We start from the raw sequence: 22,784 nt of genomic DNA, 5'->3' as shown, positions 1-22,784 counted from the left end.
ATAAATCTTATATTATTTGCACGAATCTGCCGCACATAGGTTCATAGGTACATATAAGATACGTTATGCATTTATTAATTGGTAATTAACATAACTAAAGAGTTCAAAATATTTCCTAAAAAATACTTTTACAGTCTTTTCAATGCCGATATTAACTTTTTGAAAAATTAATACATAGAGGGTGAAAGAATTAGTAAAAAAACAACATTTTTTACACAAAAATCAGGAAAAACACAACTTCTTGTAAATCGATTCTTCTGGTTCAAGGTTTTGGTCTTACACATCAAAAAAGAACCTATATACCAAATTTGGTTGACGTCGGGCTTTTCGTTCAAAAGTTATCGTGCTATTAGTCACATATGTACAGTCGCCATTTTGACTGCCCACCATTTTTGTAAAAGGTCAAATCTGAAGTGGAGTTATATCTAAATTTGAGCCTTGATGGGTGTAGTGTACGTGTTGCAAATTATGTGCTTCTACCATTAAATGCACAATAATTCTTATAATATTTGCCCGAATCTGCCACACATAGGTATATGTGAAGATACATTATGCATTTATTAAATGGTAATTAACATAACTAAAAAGTTCAAAATATTTTTTACAAAATATTTTTACGCTCTTTTCAATTGTGGTATTACCATTTTGAAAAAGTAATATACACAGAGGGAAAAAATTGAAAAAAAAAACATATTTTTACATAAACAACCAGTAAAAACACAACTTATGGTAAGTTAATCGGACTTTTCCTTCAAAAGTTATGGTACTATTAAACACATATGTATAGGGGCCATTTTGATTGCCCACCATTTTTGTAAAAGGCAAAATGTGAGATGGCCTCATATCTTAATTTGAACCTTTATATGTGTAGTATATGTGGTCCAAATTATATGCTTGTATCATTAAATGTGCAATTGTTTCACATATCGGCCGCACTATTAATTGTTCAAACTGCCAAGAGAGAGGTGGCTGTCTGGCAATAAATTTAAGTGAAAACAATGTTTACTTATCTATTAAACATGTTTTTTTTTATATCTTCTGGCAGCAGTAAAATGTATTTTGAGTTAAATAAATTACAGACATTCTTCTTTTTGCATCAATTAATTTAATTCAGAAATTATTTTTTGGTCACCCTTTATAAATAATGATGTTAATTTTTATATTACTGAATAGAGAATTAAATAACTTTTCAAATGAGCTACCACAGGAACCGTATTCCTATTTAAAAAAAGTCATCGATTACGCCCTAACGGCCAAGCGGATGACGTTACTATTATGACACATTAGGTACGTCAAAAAATCATAATTTACCTGTCTCTGAATTTTTCTCCAAAGTGGCCTATTCCTAAAAAAAATGAATTCATACCATAATTTTGAACCTCTCTATATATTATACAGCATATTAGTACACAGTATAGAGCTTAACTGAATATGTGCTACATACTAGGGTTAGTCGGAAAAGAGGACTGTTTTCTGAGGAAACTATTGATGCCCCCACTTTTAATTTAGATACATTTTTACAGGTTTTATGGTCTTCTTCTTATAGTGCCTATTCGTTTCGAATATTGGCTATAATTCTGGCTATATTTATTTTATTAATTGATGCTTTAAATAGATTAGTTGTTGTGGAGAACCATTTCCTCAGGTTCTTTAACCATGATATTCTTCTTCTCCCAACTCCTCGCTTTCCAAATACTTTACCTTGAAGGATTACCTTCAGTAATCTGTATTTAGTGCCGTTTCTCATTATGTGTCCGAGATATTCTAACTTTCTTCTTTTAATGATATACATCACCTCTCTTTCTTTGCTCACTCTTCGTAATACGGTCTCGTTGGTTATCTTGTCCGTCCATGATATCCTGTCCAGGATTCACCTGTACAGCCACATCTCGAAGGCTTCAAGTTTTTTCTCCATTGCTTCAGTGAGTGTCCAGGATTCAACTCCGTAATACAATATTGAGAAGATATAACATCGTAGGGGCCTTATTTTTATCTCCAGATTAAGGTTGTGGCTTTTAAAGAGTTTGGCCATGTTATAGAATGCACTCCTAGCCTTCTCTATTCTACATTTTATTTCTTGTGAGTGATCCCTTTCTTCGTTTACTATTGTTCCAAGATAGTTATACTGTTTTACTCGGTCCACTGGTGTATTATTGATAAGTAGTTGGGCGTCTCTAATTTTATTTTTGCTGATGATCATAAATTTAGTTTTTGATATATTTACTTGAAGTCCAAATCTTTCACTTACTTCATTTACTTTGTTTATTAGTTGCTGTAAACTGTTCAAACTGTCTGCAAAGATAACGGTGTCGTCTGCATGGCGGATGTTGTTTAAGCGTTCTCCATTTAGAATTCCATGTTCGCAATTTTCCAAGGCTTCACTAAATATTTCCTCTGAATATAGGTTAAATAATATAGGTGAAAATATATAACCTTGTCTCACACCTCGTAGAATTTGGATCGCTTCCGTTGGTTCACCTCCAAGATTCGTTCTTATTGTGGCTGATTGGTTCCAGTATAAATTTTGTATTATACGTCGGTCTTTATCATCCATTTGGGCTTTTGTTAGAACATCCATCATTTTTCGGTGTTAAACCGTATTAAATGCTTTTTGGTAGTCCACAAAGAAGGTGTAAATATCGCAAGTCATATCTCTGCATCTTTGAAACAAAACCTGTAGACTAAACATTGCATCTTTTGCACCTACTCCTTTCATGAATCCAAACTGTGTGTCTTGTATTCTCTCTTCGCATAGCTTGTATATTCTACGATGTATATTTTTAAGAAAAAGTTTTAATGTATGGCTCATTAGACTTATTAGCCTATATTCTCCGCACTTTTTTGCTCCCTGTTTCTTTGGTACGGTAATAAATTCTGAAACTAGCCAATCTTTTGGAATAGTGCCTGTGTCATAGATATTATTGAAGATTTTACATGGTATTCGTAAAGATTCATCATCAAGAAGTTTAAGAAATTTAGATTGTACTCCGTCTGGTCCTGGAGGTTTTATGATAGTCGCGGTAAACTTCTAAGAAGGCTTGGAACTTAAATCAGGGAATTGTTTGTACGGAATAGACCAGTAATGTATCAAAGATTGGTAAATTGATCAGGCAAGGCTCAGGGTATTTAATATTCAAGGAGAAAACATCCGGAAAATTAGTGTTTAGATATTGAATTATGGATCTAATTATGTATTTAAAATGGGGTTGGCGAGTCGTTCTGAATTTTTACGACGGATGGCATCTTGATCATCCTCACATCTATCATGCATAATATAAGTTTTTTGAAATTCCTAACTCATTCATAGCGTTCGAAATTTTTGGTACACCATGGTAAAAGCGCATTTGTACACCATATAGACTTTGACTCTTGGACTATCCCAAATTTTAAAGAAAATCGATCTACTCTGGAAATAGATCTTTTTTTGGCCTTTGAATTTTTTGTCGAAAATTGGCTCCTACCAAGAAGTGGCCTGAGTCAACATTTTCGCCTCTGCAACTTCTAACGTCCATTCGATCTTTAACATTATCAGATTCGGGCCAATATCAGTAATATTTGTCTCATGTGCTCATTTATACAATAATTGGAAAATTTTTGAAATGTAAATACGGTAGCCGTGTCGGTTGCACCTGATTGACAACAGTGTGAACACGGGAGCAGCCGTGCCGGCTGATTTGAAAATGTTAAAGTGGCTTCTGTCAATTATAACATGGTCAATTTGGTAGATTGTGGTGTTTCCATTTCGTAGTATCTACGTTGCTTTATGGATATTGTTACAATTAACACATGTAATTATTAAACATTAGTTACTTACATTAAAAAAATATTTTATTCAATATCAACATTCAATAAAGTTCGAAATATTAAATTTGCGCAATATTGAAATGCATTTACTATTTAAAAATTTAATAAAACTATTATAAATACACTTAAATCTAAATCAATTGTTACAGGTAACATAATTATTAATCTCAATTTACTTTAATTCGTCTACATATCCTCCATCTATATAAGTCACTTTAAAAAATGTTTGTAAAATATATTTAAACCATTTGGGACTGGTATAAATGCTGGACTTATTTAGTTATCCAAAGTTTTAATCACCTGTTAAGTTCTCGTTCAATTTCACTTAAACTTTTACATTTTGTCTCAATATAAAATAATTTTATAATTAAAACAGATGCTGTGGATACAATAAAAGATACATAAACGTGAATATTGGGGAAACTGTCATATTTCAAATTAAGTTCGTCTAAAGCTAACATAACGGCTTGTAATGTGAAGTACACTGCATTAGAAATACCTGAACATACCATTTTTTGGTTAAGAGGAAATATTTCGCCTAATAACACGGATGGAACAGGACCTACCCCTATATTAATAGCAATGCTAATTGATGGATAAATTATAAAAAGTACATCTAAGGGCGCTTTGGATTGTTTTAACACAAAAAATACCAAACAAATTCCAGTTATTGCTGCAAAAGAATACATGAGGGACAATTTTCTTCCAAGTTTGTCGATCAATAACAGAATAACCAAGGAAGAAACCAAATTCACGCCACCTAAAATGTAAATAAAAATAAATTTAATGTTATGTACAGCTATGGTCACTAAATAGTTTACACTTTTATTTTTACCAAAAATGAACAACCATTTTCAATTTCTTTGCAACACGAAACTACAGCCGCGTTATATTCTAGTTCAATCAGAGACTTCAGCAAGTACCTCTATCGGATTCGAAACTTATTAGTCTCTCATCAGGAGGCACAAATGCTGCTCTCTCTGACCCAACCAGAACAAACCCCAGCGTGCAGTTACGGATTGCAACGAACGAAATCCCCTGCAATTGCTAGGAAAAAACTAAGTTTTTCAATCTAATGGCACATAAAATAACATTAAAAATATTACTCTACATCCCTTCTTCTGCTTGTGCCACTCCTATCGGAGATTGGATATCATCAAGGCTACCCTGGCCTTGTTTACAGCTGACCTAAAAAGTTCATTAGTGGTGCAGCCAAACCACTCTATCAAATTCCGCAACCATGACATTCTTCTACGGCCTGGATTCCGTTTTCCTCCTATTTTTCCTTGCATTTTATTTTGAAGCAATGCGTATTTATAACGTCTCATCAGGTGACCCAAATATTCGAGTGTTCTTCGTTTTATCGTTAACAAAATCTCTGGGTCTTTTCCTATCCTTCGTATTACTTCAAGGTTTGTGATTCTTTCAACCCAACTTATCTTCAGCATTCGACGGTATCACCACATCTCGAAATTTTCAATATTTAATATGTTATTTTGTTTGAGAGTCCAGGCCTCCAAATCGTATAATAGCGTGTTAAAAACGTAGCCTCTTAGCATTCTTAATCGTAGAGGGATGCTTATATCTCTTTTGCAGAAGAATTTTCTCATCTGTATGAAGGTGGCCCTGGAAATTTCGATACGTCTTTTCATTACATTGTTTTTGTCTCCAGTTTCGTTTATTAAAGTTCCCAAGTATTTGTAACTTGATACTTTTTCAATTTGAATGCCGTTTATACTAATATATGCTGGTTATATCATGTTTTTACTGAAGACCGTATACTTGGTTTTTTTGATATTAATGTTTATGCCATAATTGTTGCAAGCAATATTGATGATTGTAAGTAATTGTTGTAATTATTCTACTCTTCTTGCAACTAGTACAGTGTCGTCCGCGTATCGAATATAATTTACAACCTCTCCATTGATTACGATTCCTTCATTTGCTTGTAAAAGGACTTTCTGGCAGATGCTTTCACTATATACATTAAATAGCAGTGGTGACAAAATCCATCCCTGTCGTACTCCTCTACGTATTTCTATTTCTTTTGATGTCTCATTTCATTTCATTTTCTCTACATCCTATCAGATTGAAAACAATGGGAACCTTAACTGGTTACACCTCCGAGGCTTCTACAATTTGCAAGCCATAACGGATTCTGATATCTCACAAATACTCTATAGGGTTAAGCTAGGGTGAGCAAGCAGGCCACTCAAAACAACGGATACTTTCTGCTTCAATGATGTCTCCAGTCACTCTAATGGTATGTGGAGGTCCATTATCATGCAATAAAATTAAATTTTCTCCTGTTGTACCTCTCCAGAGCCTGACTAGAGGTTATCAACATATCTGTGAGCAGTTAAAGTTGATTGTATGAAAATTAAAGAAGTTTTTTACGGATCACAATTTCTCTCCAGAACATTACACTTCTCGTTGTATATTTGTGAACAGATATGACAGTTTTCGTTCTTGCTTGTCTTCCTCGATCTCTAAGTACACTATTTCGTGGGTCATCTAATTTTACACAAATCCTGGCTTTTTCTTTTCGAAAATAGCACAGTTTGTCAATTCCCAATGTTCTAGTTTTGGTGGCGAAGACACCAATTTAGGCGATCAATCTGTCTTCTGCTGTATACTTGTTGGCATGAACTCTTCTTCTTATCGTTTCAACTTAAACAGTTATACCTGTAGCGTCCAAAAGCTGCCTTTGGAGCTGCAGGTGAGAAATGGTTGGATGTCTTCTAGCTGATTGGACAATTAGACGATCGTGGCGAGTCTTTATTACTATTTGGCGACATTCCCTTGCTTTATATTTGAGCTTTCCTGGTTCCTGTTACCTAGCAAAGGTTTTGGACAGAACGCCCTGTGTTACGCCTAGCTCTACAGCTAAGTACCTATGAGAACATGAGAACATTACTTTCTCCGCAAGACCAATAATATTTCCTTGTTGTAAGTTCCATAACTCCACATGAGGCATATTTTCGTTTTTGGGCGCAAAAGTTAGTTTATTTATTTTTGTTCAATTTGCAACTCAAACAAATAACCTATACCGTACCGAGTTGTATTATCCGATTGTCTTATATATTTATTTATTGTTAATAAAAACCTTTATTCTTCGCAACAATAACAAGGTTTTTCAAAAGAAATAAATATTACAATGAAATACATGGTGATTCCAAATTACTTTGATTGTGTGTAAATATTATAAATATTATGTATTTCCAGAGTCCAATAAAAATTGAATGAACAATTTAGCAAATGAAAGTCTTAATTTTAGATACTTAAAACGAAAAGAATTAAATTTAACATATGTATATTGTACAGTATCAAACTTATTAAGATCTATTTTTTTTTAAACCAGACTTAACAACAAATAAGAAAGAGCAAAGGATTCTGTTTGTACTCTTTGTTCACTTTGTGAATGCGAAAACTTTTATTTAGGTCAAATTTGAAGACCGTTAAAACTCACTTATTCCTAAAAGGACAAAAGGCAAAAATTCGTGCCCAATTTAAAGAGAAAGACCACATCTTAGAGAGTCAGACAACAGACAACATAAAACAACATGCAGGATGGGAATGGGGATGGATAAAAATAGACCATAAAAGACAACGAGAGTGGGGAGCAGATTATGCTCCAAGTTGAATGTTCTCGGCTAATTTGACTGTTACTATATCTTTAGTGATAACAAAACTAATAGAAATGAAAACAAGGAAAATGATATTTACTGTTTTAGCTTTCCCTGAAAGAGTGGCAATAAGTCTCTTTACCTTAGAAAATAGAGAAAGAGTGACTAAAACAGCGGCATTTATTGTAAAACTTTAGCAGACCAACATTTGGTTTACATCTAATAAACTGGTAAACAATTACCGACTTCATTTTCGGTACGAAAAACAAACGCCATTGACATTGTAAACATTCCAGTAAATTAAAAAACTCTTTTATTTATACTTACCAACTACTAATGCTTTAATCTCTGGATCTATATTTGCATCGTAATAAGTTTGACGTACGGGAATTGAAAAAGTTAAAAATAGTGATAGCCATATGAGAACATAAAGGCAAGTCAACAATAGGTATGGTTTAAGCCACTTATATTTAAAAAACATGCCCTTTCCTACTCCGTTATCAGGAATCCCGAATGTCTTTCTCTCTTGAATTTCGGTAAGCTCTAATTCGTAGTTTGCATTTTTTCTTCTTACTTTTTGTAAACTTATTTTGACTAATTCATGCTTTACCTTTTTTAAGTAAAAGTAAGGAGTTTCGGTCACAAATGCAATTGATAAAATTGCAGCAAAAATTGCCAAAACTCCAGTAGTAAAATTTATTACTGGAAGCGAATTTTTAATAAAAAATTGTCCCAGTATGGCTCCTACAAAAAATCTTCCCAATATGAAAGACGTATGGAGAAGAGAAATCAGCCTCCCTCTTGATGATTTAGTGGCGACTTCTCCAATGTATATGGGTAAGATAGAATAAGCACCGCCTATTGAAAAACCAGTTAAAAAGTTTGCTACACAACCCATCATGTAAGTTGATGTAAGTTGGAAAGTAATGCATGATATTATGTATGGTATTGATATAGCAGTTATTGTATATTTTCTGCCAATAATCTCCGCTAAAATACTAAATACTAATGATCCACTAATGCTTCCTATTTTGGAAAATAATCTAAATATACTTATAAGAGTCAACGTGATCTTCACTGTGTGATCATCTTTTAAAAGTCTTTGTGCATATAGCCCATAACTAGCTTCAGAAATGCCAGCAGGTATCATAAGAAGGCATCCTACAAGAGAAAATACTAATTAAAACATGTTTAATATTTTACACGGATACTAGATATTTCGTATCTAGTATCTCTTTCTCGTAAAGAAACTAATAAAAATAATATTGAGTTGGAAAAAATCAACCTTCTGCATTTCATTAAAGCTAAGTATAATAATTATTATTATTATACACATGACGTTAACATGACATTAACATTTTTTTTCATTTTAAAGAAGTAACGGATATGTTAGAACGAATAGGATGAGTGAGGTTTGAAGCAAGGCATAAATAAATCAAAACAAATAATATTATAATTAACGAGTTAATAATTGTACAAGTTTTAAAATATTTTTTATTTAAAAACTAATTTAATTTCAGAAGTAAAGAGACATAGATTTACCCATAGATGTAATAAGAATTCTAATTATGTCTATTAGTGCAAAAAGCCACTGCGCATCCGCTTGGAAAAATATTCTAATTCGAATTTTTTGCACAATCTTACTCAAAAAGGACCCCTTTTAATAAATTTGCATGTTGCCAGGACCAAAAGTTGGTCAAAAATTTTTTAAACGTTTTATTTTTGTTTTTTACCTAAAATTATTCTTGTTGCATGGAACAATTTTTTTTAGGTTTTTTGTATCATTCCAAATAGAAAAAGTCTTTAGTGACTTTTCTCTAAAATTGATAGTTTTTGACATAAGCGATTAAAAATTGAAAAATTGCGAAATCGGCCATTTTTAACCCTCAAAAACTATGTGAAAAACTGAAAACTTGAATGTTGCCAAAGTAGGTAGATATTCTTTAAACATCGATTGATGAAATGCCGAAGAGTTTTTTGCAATACAATATTCAAAACTCCTTTGTTTTTTAATTGCTAATCAAGCGTGCGCAAAACTATTTTCCTCCGTTCCATGTGTATGCAGTATGGTGCAAATGAAAGGAATAAATTCAATATTTCGTAAACCGGCGACTTTAAGCCAAGCCGCACACCAAAGAAACATGAAACGAAAAACATGTTTCATGAAAAGAAAACACTGCTAAACAAATCTCAAAGTCCGCCTACCAATGAAACGAGTGTGATTCATGCTCATGACACATTTTTATTTTCGGAAAGTTTCATAAATGGCCGGACATAATATATTTGTTTAGCAGTGGTTTATTTACATGAAACGTAATTTACGTTTCATGTTTCTTTGATGTGCGGCCTGCCTTAGGAAACATCCTAAAACAGGTCGATTTTTATTTTTAAATTATGATATTGTGACATATATGGTATACTAGTGACGTCATCCATCTGGGCGTGATGACGTAATCGATGATTTTTTAAATAAGAATAGGGGTCGTGTGCTAGCTCATTTGAAAGGTTCTTCAATTCTCTATTCAGTAATATAAACATTTACATAATTACGAGGAAAACGAAAAGACCTAGATACGAAGTTTACTACTTTTTAAACAATTAGAATAATTGAAATAAAAATATAATAAACAATATTTTAAATCTAAGACTTTTCGTTAATAAACTGCTTTCTGGCTGCATCCCATATCTCCGGATTTTACAATATATAATCACATAGAGACGACGAAATAGGAGAAAGCAAATAGAGGACACTTAGGCCACGCATTTACCTTCTCTTCGTCTAGGAAAAGGACCGAAAGACAGTTTCTAAATACTCACAAATTGAGTAAAAATGAAAAAGATAAAAAGGGTTCAAGGCAGGTTTTGTTTATATTCGATTCAGAGTTGGACTACCATCTCCATATAGTAACTATTCAGTTACTATATGGAGATGGTAGTCCAACTCTGAATCGAATATAAACAAAACCTGCCTTGAACCCTTTTTATCATTTACATAATTATTTATACAGGGTGTCCAATAATTTAATTTTTTTGTCAATTTTGCCAAATTATTTAATTTAATAAAAAAATTTTGGACAACCTGTATAAATTATTATGTACATGTTTATATTACTGAATAGAGAATTGAAGAACTTTCAAATGAGCCAGCACACGACCCGTATTCTCATTTAAAAAATCATCGATTACGTCATCACGCCCAGCTGGATGACGTCACTAGTATACTATATATGTCACAATATCATAACTTAAAAATAAAATCCGACCTGTTTTGGGATTTTTCCTTAAAGTCACCGGTTTACGAAATAACGAATTTATTCCTTTTATTTGCACCATACTGTATGCACATGCAACGGTGGAAAATAGTGTCGCGCACGCTTGATTAGTAATTAAAAAACAAAGGGGTTTTTGATATTGCATTGCAGAAAACTCTTCGGGATTTCATCAATCGATGTTTAAAGAATATCCACCTACCTTGGCAATATTCAAATTTTTACTTTTTCACATAGTTATTGAGGGTTAAAAATGGCCGATTTCGCAATTTTTCAATTTTTAATCGCTTATATGTCAAAAACTATGAACTTTAGAGAAAAGTCACTAAAGACCTTTTCTGTTTGGAATGATATAAAAAACCTAAAAAAATTTTGTTCCATGCAAAAAAAATAATTTTAGGAAAAAAACAAAAAAAAACGTTTAAAAAATTTTTGACCAACTGTTGGTCCTGGCAACATGCAAATTTGTTAAAAGGGGTCCTTTTTGAGTAAGATTGTGCAAACAATCCGAATTAGAATATTTTTCCTAGCGGATGCGCAGTGGCTTTCTGGACTATATGGTTTTACCATTCCCTTAGGCAAAAATATTCAGTTACTATTATATTTCAGTGACCGTTTTGTTCTCTCGATTATTGAGGTTCATCAAATTGTTCAAAAGATTTTTATCAATACTCTTGATTATTATTTTTTTAGTCTGCAATTGCCCTTAAGTGGCTCTCCATTACTTTTAATGATAGGTCCTTTATCAGGCATTTCTAAACCTCGCTTTTCGTAGCATCTTTAGTGATGCCACATAAATGTTCTGGGCCTTCAAAATTTTGTCTCGGTCCTTGTTTTGCCAACATATCTACTCGTCATTACCATGCACCCCTTCATGACCCGGTACTCATATTAAAGACACTTTATTGTATTTTTCCAGGTTGTTAAGAACTTTGCAATTTCTCACCAGTTTTGATTTGGTGAGTGGATACTTAACTGCTAGAATAGCCGCTAGGCTGTCTGTGAAAATGTTCTCTTAGCTTTAGGGCCTTCGTTATTGATGTCAACAATGCAAGCCACTAAACAAAAATAATTCAGCCTCTAACACAGATGTCTATTGACCTATCTAGGTTGTAATATTTATGAAAGTTTTAAGTTTCTCCAAAGACTACTGACCCAGTACCATGGGTAGTTTTAGATCCGTCAGTGAACCATATTACATAAGTCCCCAATAATATTTGTAACTATTTGTTTTCTATTAGATGGTATAATTGTGTTAATCTACTCAGTGAAAATTAGTTCTGGTGTCATCATATCTTAGTTCATCATAAAGATGGATTCCTCAAGTATAGTACCAGTAACGTTTGTGTTGACATTCAATATACACCTCTCCAAGAAATTAACGCACCACCATAAAAATGGGTCATTTCTTATGTCTCGTAATTCCCAAACCTATGATGACGTAATCTATGATTTTTTTAAATGAGAGTAGGAGTTGTGTCATAGCTCATTTGAAAGTTTATTTAATTCTCTATTCAGTAATATAAACATTAACATAATTATGTATACAGGGTGTAAAAAACTTTTTTATTAAATTAATTTACACAAAATGAAGAAAATTTTTTTGCACACCCTGTATAAATATTTATGTTAATGTTTATAATACTGCATACAGAATTAAATGACCTTTCAAATAAGCTATCACACGACCCCTAATCTCACTTAAAAAAATCATCGATTACGTCATCACGCCCAGATGGATGATGTCACTAGTATTACATATATGCCAAAAAGTCCTAATTTAAAAATAAAAGTCGACCTGTCTTAGGATTTCTCTTCAAATTTGCCAATTCTCGAGATAATGAATTTATGCAAACTCAAACGTCCCTACTTATACCGGGTGTCCACTTACATTTTCCCCCATTTTAACTGCCTATAACTTCTAAACAACTCAAGATAGAAATATGCGGTTTTCGCTGAAAAGTTTTATTTTAGCAAAAGTTTTATTTGGATGGATTGAATTTTTTATATCGCTTTTAAATAAAAAATGGCGGATTTTTGAAAAAAAAACGTTGTTGACTTTTTTTATTGAAACACCCAGTATATTTTTTTTGTAAATTGAGGGAACGGTTATTTACGTATCCAGCGATATAAAGTTTTTTAAAATCAGTTGTCAAATGACTGAGCAATTAATTTTTAAAATTAGAGATGCAATGTGGAAATCACATAACATAATATCAATTTGCTTAGTTACGTTAATTAGTTATGTGATATCCACGTTGCACCTCTCATTTTAAAAATTAATTACTCAGTCATTTGACAAGCGATTTGAAAAAACTTTTTTCTACGAGCGTGCAAAAATGTTTACTTTCGCGCACGCGTTTTAGTTTAGAAAGTTTTACTTTTCCGCACGCGTTTTACTTTTCCGCACGCGTTTTACTTTTCCGCACGCGTTTTACTTTTCCGCACGCGTGTTAATTTAGATATGTTAATATGGCCTTAAAGTAATTATAATACATGCAATAAACTAATATTTAGATATTATTTACTAAGTTATTTCAAATATATCTTATTGTGTTCATGTTTTAATGAAATTAACGCGATTATTTCATTCATAGGAGATTCTGACCAATAGAATACTACAGAAATCTAAATTAGACTGATAATTTTTGATAATTTCCCGTCGTTAAGTATATTACGTCAGATGCCCTTCGTTGCTATGAAAAAATACATTCAGTGACATTAATGACAATAATTAATGTTTTAAAAATTATAAAAGTGATGACTTTCAACCGTAAAATATTTATAACAACTGTGTGTTTAATTGTACTAATTTGTAATAATAAATTACAATGAAATTTTGGTTTTGAAAAGTTTTATTCATGAAATAATCGCAACAAATTGCACTCGACCTCTAAAATTAATATAGAATTTTAGAGCTCTTGTATAATTATTACTGAGAATTCGATGAAATAAAATAATTTTGACATAATATTCGAAACTCAAATCAGTAGACAATAACAGTGGTTTTGAATCGTCGTCATGGAAACCAAGTTCGTCGTCATGCTAACCAATTATGCTGAAAGTTTGGTTTTGACAACCTTGTCAAAGAATTAATTTGTGTATGTATTTTCATATTAATTAAATTAATTGATTAAGATTTGGTCATTTTTTAAAGACTCGTAGAAAAATATTATTCCTAACGCTTGAAGAAAGTCTCTTTTCCGCACTGGACTGCTTGCCGAACTCCCGCTTCGCGTCGGTCGGCAAACTGCAGTCGCGTGCGAAAAAGTATGACTTTCTGCACTTGTTAGGAAAATAACTATATATGGCTGGATAGGTGAATGACCGTTCTTTTAATTTACAGAAAAATATACTGGATGTTCTATTAAAAAAACTCAACAAAGTTTTTTTTTTAAATCCACCATTGTTTTTTCGTAATTGAAAACGATATAAAAAACTCTTTTCCAATTAACTGAACTTACGCTCACAGGAGCAGAGAGCGTGGTAAAGATCCAGAACAATTTCTCCCATTGTAAAAATGGACTAAGCCAGGGTAATGGACTATCGTGTCTCTAACCTAACCTAACCTAACCTGGCATTAGAAAAAATAATTCGAGAGTCCCAAATTAATACGAATGGTACTATCTTTAAAAAATCAGTACAAATTGTCGGATAAGCAGATGACATAGACATCTTAGGTAGATCTAAAGAATCTCTGACTGAAGCATTTCGGTCGTTAAGAGCATCTGCACAGAGAATGGGGCTAAATATAAATGTCCAAAAGACCAAATATATGTGTTGCACTAGGTCAAGCAACCTGACACCAACAAGAATAGTAATTGGCGACCTAGAACTGCAAGGTGTCGACACCTTCATATACTTAGGCTCGCTGCTAACTAAAGATAACAATGTCAGTTAAGAAATTAAAAGAAGAATAGTGCTCGCCAATAAGTGCTGCTATGGCTTAAGAAGACAGATGGCCTCAAAAATATCTAGAAAAATTAAATTGACTGTCTACAAAACACTAATAAAATCAGTGCTAACATACGGCCCAGAAACTTAGTCACTTACTTAGAATGACCAAGAACTGTTCAAACGTTTCGAGCGAAAAATTCTAAGACGAATATATGGTGGCATAAAAGAACATGGTTTGTTGCGCAGGCGTTACAACTTTGAGTTGTATAGAAATTTTGGAGAACCTGACGTTGTACGATTCATTAAGGTAGCACGCCTTAGATGGATAGGTCATGTAATTAGGCGAGAGGAAGATGCCATAGTCAGAAAAGTTTTTGACCGAAGAGGGCCGATAGGACAATCAGCAAGAGGAAGACCGAGACTTAGATACCAAGAAAACATAGAAACTGATTTAAAATCTATTGGAATTAGAGCATGGAGAAGAGTTGCCAGAGACAGGGGCGAATGGAGGATTGTTCTGAAGAACTGGAACGCCACTGTGATGATGATGGTGATAAAAAACTCAATCCATTCCGACAAAACTTCTACTAAAATAAAACATATCAGCGAAAGCCGCATATTTCTATCTTGAGCCGTTAAGGAGTCATAGGCAGTTAAAATGGGGGAAAATATAAGTGGACACCCGGTAAAACAGTGTCGCGCCCGCTTGATTAGCAATTACAAAACAAAGGGGTTTTCGATATTGTATTACAAAAAACTCTTCGGGATTTCATCAAAAAGTGTTTAAATAATATCTACCTACCTTGGCAACATTGAAAGTTTCAGTTAAATGTCCGATTCAGGGTTAAAAATGGCACATTGTGCCATTTTTAAATTTTTAATCGCTTATATATCAAAAACTATTAACCTAAGAAAAAAGTCAGTAAGGACATTTTCTATTTGGAATTATTCAAAAAACCTAAAAAACTTTAATGCAAAAATAATTATTTATGAACCAGTTCGTGAAGTATGCTTTTTGCGAACGCATGCGATTTTTAGAGCACGAGCGACAACGGAGCGGTTTTATAAATCGCGTAAGTTCGCAAAAAGTACTTCACGCACAGTTTCATACAATATTTTATCTACGATAAACAAATAAAAAAGCTGTAACTCTTCGTCACTGGAATTTATTTCTATTCTACAGTTTTTAGAACTTTGATATTTAAAAATTCTAACTATGTACTTTCAAACCACAAAACTGTCAAAACTTTTGTTGTAATTCATTACTCATATTGTCATCACCATGACAACGCCAAAGTTAAGGATTGTCACCATGACAACGCGAAAGTAAAAACAGTGCGAAAAAGTAAGTCCCATTTAAAATACATTGTTACTTCACGCACACTTTAAATCCTTCACGCACTGCTATCTATAATGACAGTTTTCACAAACTAAAAACTTATACATAATATGACATAGAGTAGATAAAATTAATTTTAGGAAAAAACCCTAATCTTTCCCCTCGCCTGGCAGGGTCTTATGCTGTTCAGAATCGCCTGCTATTGTACACATTTCTTCTAAATGACTTACTCAAACACATACTTAAATTTAAATTTTACAGGAGAAAGTTTTTTTCCCCTTAACTATACAGTTTTTGATTCACCTGATAAATACACGTGCAGGGCTTATGCCTGCCAGGTCGTGGTTTTTAGCCTTGGTGTGCTATGAGTTATCACTGTACAAATTTCTAGCCTTACAGGAAGACCGTTACTCGGAGGGTTCACTAGCTCTTAGACTATTATTTTTCATGCAGAATACCCTTTAAAGTTGGCCACACTTCTTTAAAACACTTTGTATTGATGAAAAACAGGGCTAGTTGTTAGAGCATTTAACTTTTTCATTATCCAACATAAATGAATGAATCAAAAAACAGAATGTTAAGAAAACGTTAGGCTATAGTTGGGGTTTAACTTCAGTATTTTATAGATGCCAAAATATTCCACAGAGTGACACGAACTTTGAGAAAAAATTAAAGTTGGGGTTTAACTTCAGTATTTTATAGATGCCAAAATATTCCACAGAGTGACACGAACTTTGAGAAAAAATTAAAGTTTGATTGGTACGCCCGGTATACAATGACAATTTACCTGTCTAGCAACAATATTATTACAAAATTATTACAGCAATGTCAACCATATTACAACATTATTACAACAATTTTTAAGGTGGTGCGTTAATTTCTTGGAGAAGTGTATAATTCCGCCTTCAAGTATGGTTTGCTTTGAGTCTCAGGATGGTCATAAAGGCTTCCGCCGTAATATTATATAGTTCCAGTGGAGGGATATTTATGATAGATCCTTATAAAGCCGTTCTTGTACTATTCAAGGCTCCTTTTTATACTTTGAGAAGCGCTTGTCTTTATAAACTCCATATTGTCCACACAGGTTACAAAAACATAAATAATTTAGTTCGATAAATGTATCAAAGCATGGTCTTTTAGACTAATAATTGTAAATCAAGATCGAAAAATAGGCAAAATTCCTTTTTTGCTTTTCTATGTGTTTTTGCACATTTTGGCTTGTTTCGTTAAGTAGGTAAGCGCAAAATTTGTTTGCAATGTTTTTTAAATGCATTCATTTTTTTCGAATCCTAAGAAAACTAGTTAGTATTTTTGAAAAACTTAAACGCATTATGATGAAACATTACATTATTGCCGAGGGCACACATCAGGGAACAAAAAGAGAAAATTGAGTAACTTTTAATTCCAAATATCTTATTTAAAAGAAAGGTTTTTTATTCTAAGGGACTTTTGGATCTCGGTAATAATATAAAATTTCCAATCTGCTTTTAAATGTTTCAAAAATATACATTAGTTTTTTCAGAACTAAAAAAAATAAATGCATTTAAAAGCATTGCAAACAAATTTTGTGCCTACCCTCTTAATTCAGCGTTTTTGTATATTTATTTTAAATCGTATGTTGCTACACGTGATTATTATTCATAGAACTACATATTACTAAACCTGACTATAATAAAATTTGGAGCTCTGTAATGATAAACAACTATTAATGGTTTGTTTAAAAATAGATTACTAGAAAAATGATTGAAATAGACCTTGGGCCTACACTTAAAAAAAATATGATCTCCCTCATTACACTTTTTTTATTCATTTATTCATGTCGATTCGGACAACTATTTCAATCTGGAAAATTTTCTGGAAGGAGCGTAAATATAGAGGTTTCTAAACTTTGGTGCGTCCGACAACTGTACTACCCTTAAAAATTTGTTGGACAGTATTACCAGTACCAGTATTTAGTACTTTTATCAAACAATCAAGCAAAAAAAACATAATTTATAGTGCGCCCACCATATTTATGTGTGGGGCGCACGCGTCATAAAGAGTCATATATAATGTATACTCTCATAGCTGATGTTTGCAGGATTGTTGTATAAAAATAATATTTACAGTTAACTGGTAATATTGTTCGACAAAATTTTGAGTTGACGGACGTACCAAAATTTAGAAACTTCTATATTTATATTACAAAACGCCCCCCTCCCCTAAAATTTTACGTGTTAGAAAAGTTATACATAAAATAACTAAATAAAAAATTGTTAAAAGGGAGATAATATTTTTTTTAGTGTGGGCAGAAGAGATCAGACTTAAGGCCTTAAAGTTGGGAAATCCCTAAACTACAGTCTGTAACTGTAGCAAAGTTTAGTTTTGTTGCCTACGCCGAAAAACAAAGAACCCACATTTTAAAAAGTTTTAGACGTTTTTTAGGTAATAGTATGGTATATTTTGTTCAATTATGTAATAGGTCTGGATCCCGCGTATGAAAAAAAAAAGTTGATTAATAGCAAGCTGAAAATTTGTTAATAAACTGCGCGTCATAGAAAACGGGCACCCTAAAAAATGGATAATATTTGAGGTTGCGTATCTCCTAAGCGTGTTGTTCGATTTAAGCGATTTTTGAATATGTTATATCCTTGTTCTTTGACAATATCCCTGTAATAATATTTTTGCTAAACAGGTAAATTTTCATCGTATACCGGGTGTACGAATCAAACTGTGTTTTTTTCTCAAAGTTCGCAACACCCTGTGGAATATCCTAGCCTTTATAAAATACTGAAATTAAAACTCAACTATAGCCTCAGGTTTTCGCAACATTTTGTTTTTTGATTCATTCGCTTATGTTGGATAATACAAAAGTTAGGTACTTTAACAATTAGCCATGTTCTTTTTCAGTACAGGGGGTTTCTAAACAAGTGCGACAAACCTTAAGGGGTAATTCTGCATTAAAAAATAATGACAGTTTGCTTTATAATGGTATCTCCGCAAATTCTTCGTTTGCGAGATACGGGATGTTGAATTTTTTCTTACAAACTGACGATTTATTTATTGCTTTAAAACCGGTTGAGATATGCAAATGAAATTTGGTGGCTTTTAAGACGTAGTTATTGCACATTTTTTGACATACAATTAAGAATTTCATATTCACCATTGGTGTGCATACGGGTAATATGACCGGTCATATTACCCATATGCACGCCAATAGTGAATATAAAGTTCTTGCATTGCAAGTCAAAAAATTCGCAATAACTATCTCTTAAATCCTACCAAATTTCATTTGCATATCACAACCGGTTTTAGGGCAATAAAATAAATCGTCAGTTTTTAAAAAAAAATTAACATCCCGTATCTCGTAAACGAAGCATTTGCGGACATAAGTTCGGACATAAGTTTATAAAGCAAACGGTCATTATTTTTTCATACAGAATTATTGCCCCTTAAAGTTTATCGCACTTTTTACAAACAACCTATACTGATGAAGAACATGACTAGTTGTTAAAGTACATAACTTTTGTATTATCCAACATAAGAGAATGAATCAAAAAACAGAATGTTCAAAAAATCTGAGACTATAGTCGGGATTTCATTTCAGTATTTTATAAAGGTTAGAATATTCCACAGGGTGTTGCGAACTTCGAGAAAAAAACACAGTTTGATTCGTACACCCGGTATACAATTAAAATTTACCTGTTTAGCAAAAATATTATTACAAGGATATTGACGAGGAATAAGACTATAACATATTCAAAAAATCACTTAAATCGGATAACAGGTTAAGGAGATACGTGATAACAAAAATTACCCATTTTTTAGGGTGCCCGTTTTCTATGACGCGCAGTGTAGCTTAAGGGTGTCTAGTCGGGCAAACTTTGATATATGGGAACACTGGAACAGGGGAAGTTTTGATTGTGGAACAGGTTAAAAATTTGGAACGGTCAGACCACGAAAACGGCACATGTATTTTGTCCGACAGAACAGACTTAAACTCTCCGAACAGATATTAAACTCTCATGCAAAAATGAGACTGTTATTTATCACCAAATGGGCGTTTTAATGAGTGGAATATGTAGAATATGTCAAATGACAGAAATTATGACAGGTGATAAATAGCAGTCTGATTTTTGCATGAGAGTTTAATCTCTGTTCGGAGAGTTTAAGTCTATTCTGTCGGACAAAATAAATGTGCCGTTTTCGTGGTCTGACCGTTCCAAATGCTTAACCTGTTCCACAATTAAAACTGCCCCTGTTCCACTGTTCCCATATATCAAAGTTTATCCGACTAGTCACTCTTAAGCTATTAACAAATTTTCAGCTTGCTATTAATCAACTTTTTTTTCATACGCGGGATCCAGACATGTAAGGAATATGTTCATCTTGTATTTAATTTTTGCTTAATATTGTAATATATTGTATAAAAACATCGAAAAAAGGTGAAATAAGCCGTTAACGGAGGAAAAGCTGCAACAAAAAATAGAAAAATTCTTAAATGACAAAAATGTTTGTGAAGAACCATACCAAAACGGTAGAAGGGATTAAGAAGAGGGCAAGTAAGAAGTACAATATTTATGGGATAGTAATTTAGATCGTTTAGAACATCGATGCATAATATGGTGTTGAACATAGGACAGGCGATTTCACTTAAAAACGAACTCTAATAGATTGTCACCATTATGGTGGTGATGAGGCTACTCAGGCAGATGCCATTTCTATGCAAAGTAGATAGTAGTGCATCTGGTAAGGGGCAATTATCAAAAAGGCCATATTAAAATCCGTTTGCCATTCCAGATAAGACAAACGCTAAATGGTTGGCTAAAGCACCAACAGCCTCAAAAAGAGTAGCTGTTTAAATTTTATAACAGGGAGTGTTTTTGAATTTTTTATTGATAAAACATGTGAAAAATTATTCTCGCTTATACAAATGAAGAAATAAATAATTAATCCAAAAACTATAGAGCAAATTCAGCAACTGTATTATAACTGGAAGGAGATGAACTCTTAAAGTGTGTTTGCTATTGGATATTTTCTGCTGCAAAGAACGAAAATCATCTAAACTGAGACGAAATGTTTAATCACACCATATCTGGATTTTATAGAGCTTGCATAGTTTGCGAAGTTTTTGGACTTTTACTATATTATTTCTAAAATTACACAGGAAGCAAGAAAGAAAACAGCATAAGATCAAAATCAATCCAGAAATATACACAAGAAGTTAACCAAGAATGACAACAGTACCATATGTAAAGAGAATTTCATAAAAATTAAAAAAAAGGAAATAAGTACAACATCACAACACCATTTAAAAGAACTAAGACACTTAAATCTATCTTGTGAATGCATCCATTTCTATGTGGGAGAAACCACAAGACCAATAAGTATCAATATAAACAAGCATAAAACATAGCTGAAAAAAGAGACTAATCGATCACAAATATGCAAACATGCCCGAGATAATTAACACATAGTACAATGGACATATGAGTCAATAATCATGAACAAAACAGATATGAAAACGCGAAAAATCAAACAAGCAGCCCTCATCCTATTCATTTGGGAAAATTGTGTATCAAACCTATCAGCAAAATGATTGCCAGTACCTAAAAAATAAGTCAACAACAAGAATAAACCAATAATAGCTGATAAAGAAACTTTAAAACACATCGACTTTAAACATAGACAATATAATATGCACTACACAATCACAATACACGCACACTCAATCACACACAAACCTTTAAGCAATTACGACTAATGCAGAACAGAAACACACATAATAATCAGAAGTTGAGTTTCCGTAGGGCAAAAAATCCACCATCATTCAATGTTTTGAGAAGACATAACCTCAACAATAACTTGGCGGTTATATACTCTTTACAACAAAATTAGTAATATTTTTGAAAATGATTTCAGGAGTGGAAACCGAATGTCAGAATTTAGTTACTGAAAAGGGTAATTTTAATTCAAATCAACTTTTGCTTAAGCCCATGTAAACAATTTAACTTGACGTGCCACAAGAAAAGAGTTTGAGAACCTTAATACTGCTACTGCTAAACGGTTAAAAATTAATTTTGGAACCCTCATCCTTTACAACTAACTTGTGTACATACCTGCTAAAATACCAGCAACTAAAATTTTCGTCATTATTGTGTATGTAAAGGAGAAACAGCTGCAGAACACTTAAAAACCCTTATACTTAGATTACATTTTTTAGTAACTATAACTTATTTTACATATTTACAAACATTCGCTTCAACTGTGACCTTGATCGAGACAAAAACCTGTCTGTAGGTAGGTATGTGTATGTGTATGTATCCGGAGATTCCATTTATTCATGGGAAATTTGTATATTATATTTACTAAAGAGAAGTTGTTGCTCGAGATCGGCAACCCGGTGTTGCCGATCTTACATTTTTTTCTATTTATGTATAAAAATATAATAATTAAGGAAAAGGTGACATTTTATAAAAATTATCTGATTTGCCAATTTACAGAATAGCTCTATTGATATATTGATTTGATTCCATTTTCACTTTTATTTATTTGCATGGTTTAAATAAATAAAGTACCTATCGCCTCTTTGCTTCAATAACGTGACAAGTCCAAAAACTCAATTTTTTTTTATTTGATAATCAAAACCGCCGTGTCAAACTTTATTTTCTCCAGAAACGCGGTATCTATTCAGTGAGTAATAGCAAATGTATGAGGAAAAGAAACAGCGGAACTGTGCTACATTGCGATATCACGTTATCTCTTTCTTCCGAGTGCTTTGCTTCAAAATCGAGACAAAACAGTTGTCATTCCGCAAGCGAAGCCTAGTTTTTCGACAAAAAAGTGATATCACGACGATATTACATTGTG

At 32.7% G+C, this 22,784-nt stretch overlaps 1 protein-coding gene across 1 annotated transcript; it reads right to left on the bottom strand.

Moving 5' to 3' along the window:
• Nucleotides 1-3,889: 3,889 nt before the first annotated feature.
• On the bottom strand, nt 3,890-22,223 carry LOC114329164 (facilitated trehalose transporter Tret1-like). The gene is made up of 3 exons (XM_028278182.2): nt 22,034-22,223; nt 7,758-8,591; nt 3,890-4,564 (listed from the first exon to the last, which is right to left on the bottom strand). Exons 1-3 carry the CDS (start codon nt 22,065-22,067, stop codon nt 4,101-4,103), a joined length of 1,332 nt encoding a protein of 443 aa, XP_028133983.2. The 5' UTR covers nt 22,068-22,223; the 3' UTR covers nt 3,890-4,100.
• Nucleotides 22,224-22,784: the final 561 nt, after the last annotated feature.

Source organism: Diabrotica virgifera, chromosome 6 (assembly GCF_917563875.1).
Source record: "Diabrotica virgifera virgifera chromosome 6, PGI_DIABVI_V3a".
NCBI classification, from domain to species: domain Eukaryota; kingdom Metazoa; phylum Arthropoda; class Insecta; order Coleoptera; family Chrysomelidae; genus Diabrotica; species Diabrotica virgifera.
Note: the sequence above shows the minus strand (reverse complement) of the source record. Positions and strands in the feature narration are given on the sequence as shown.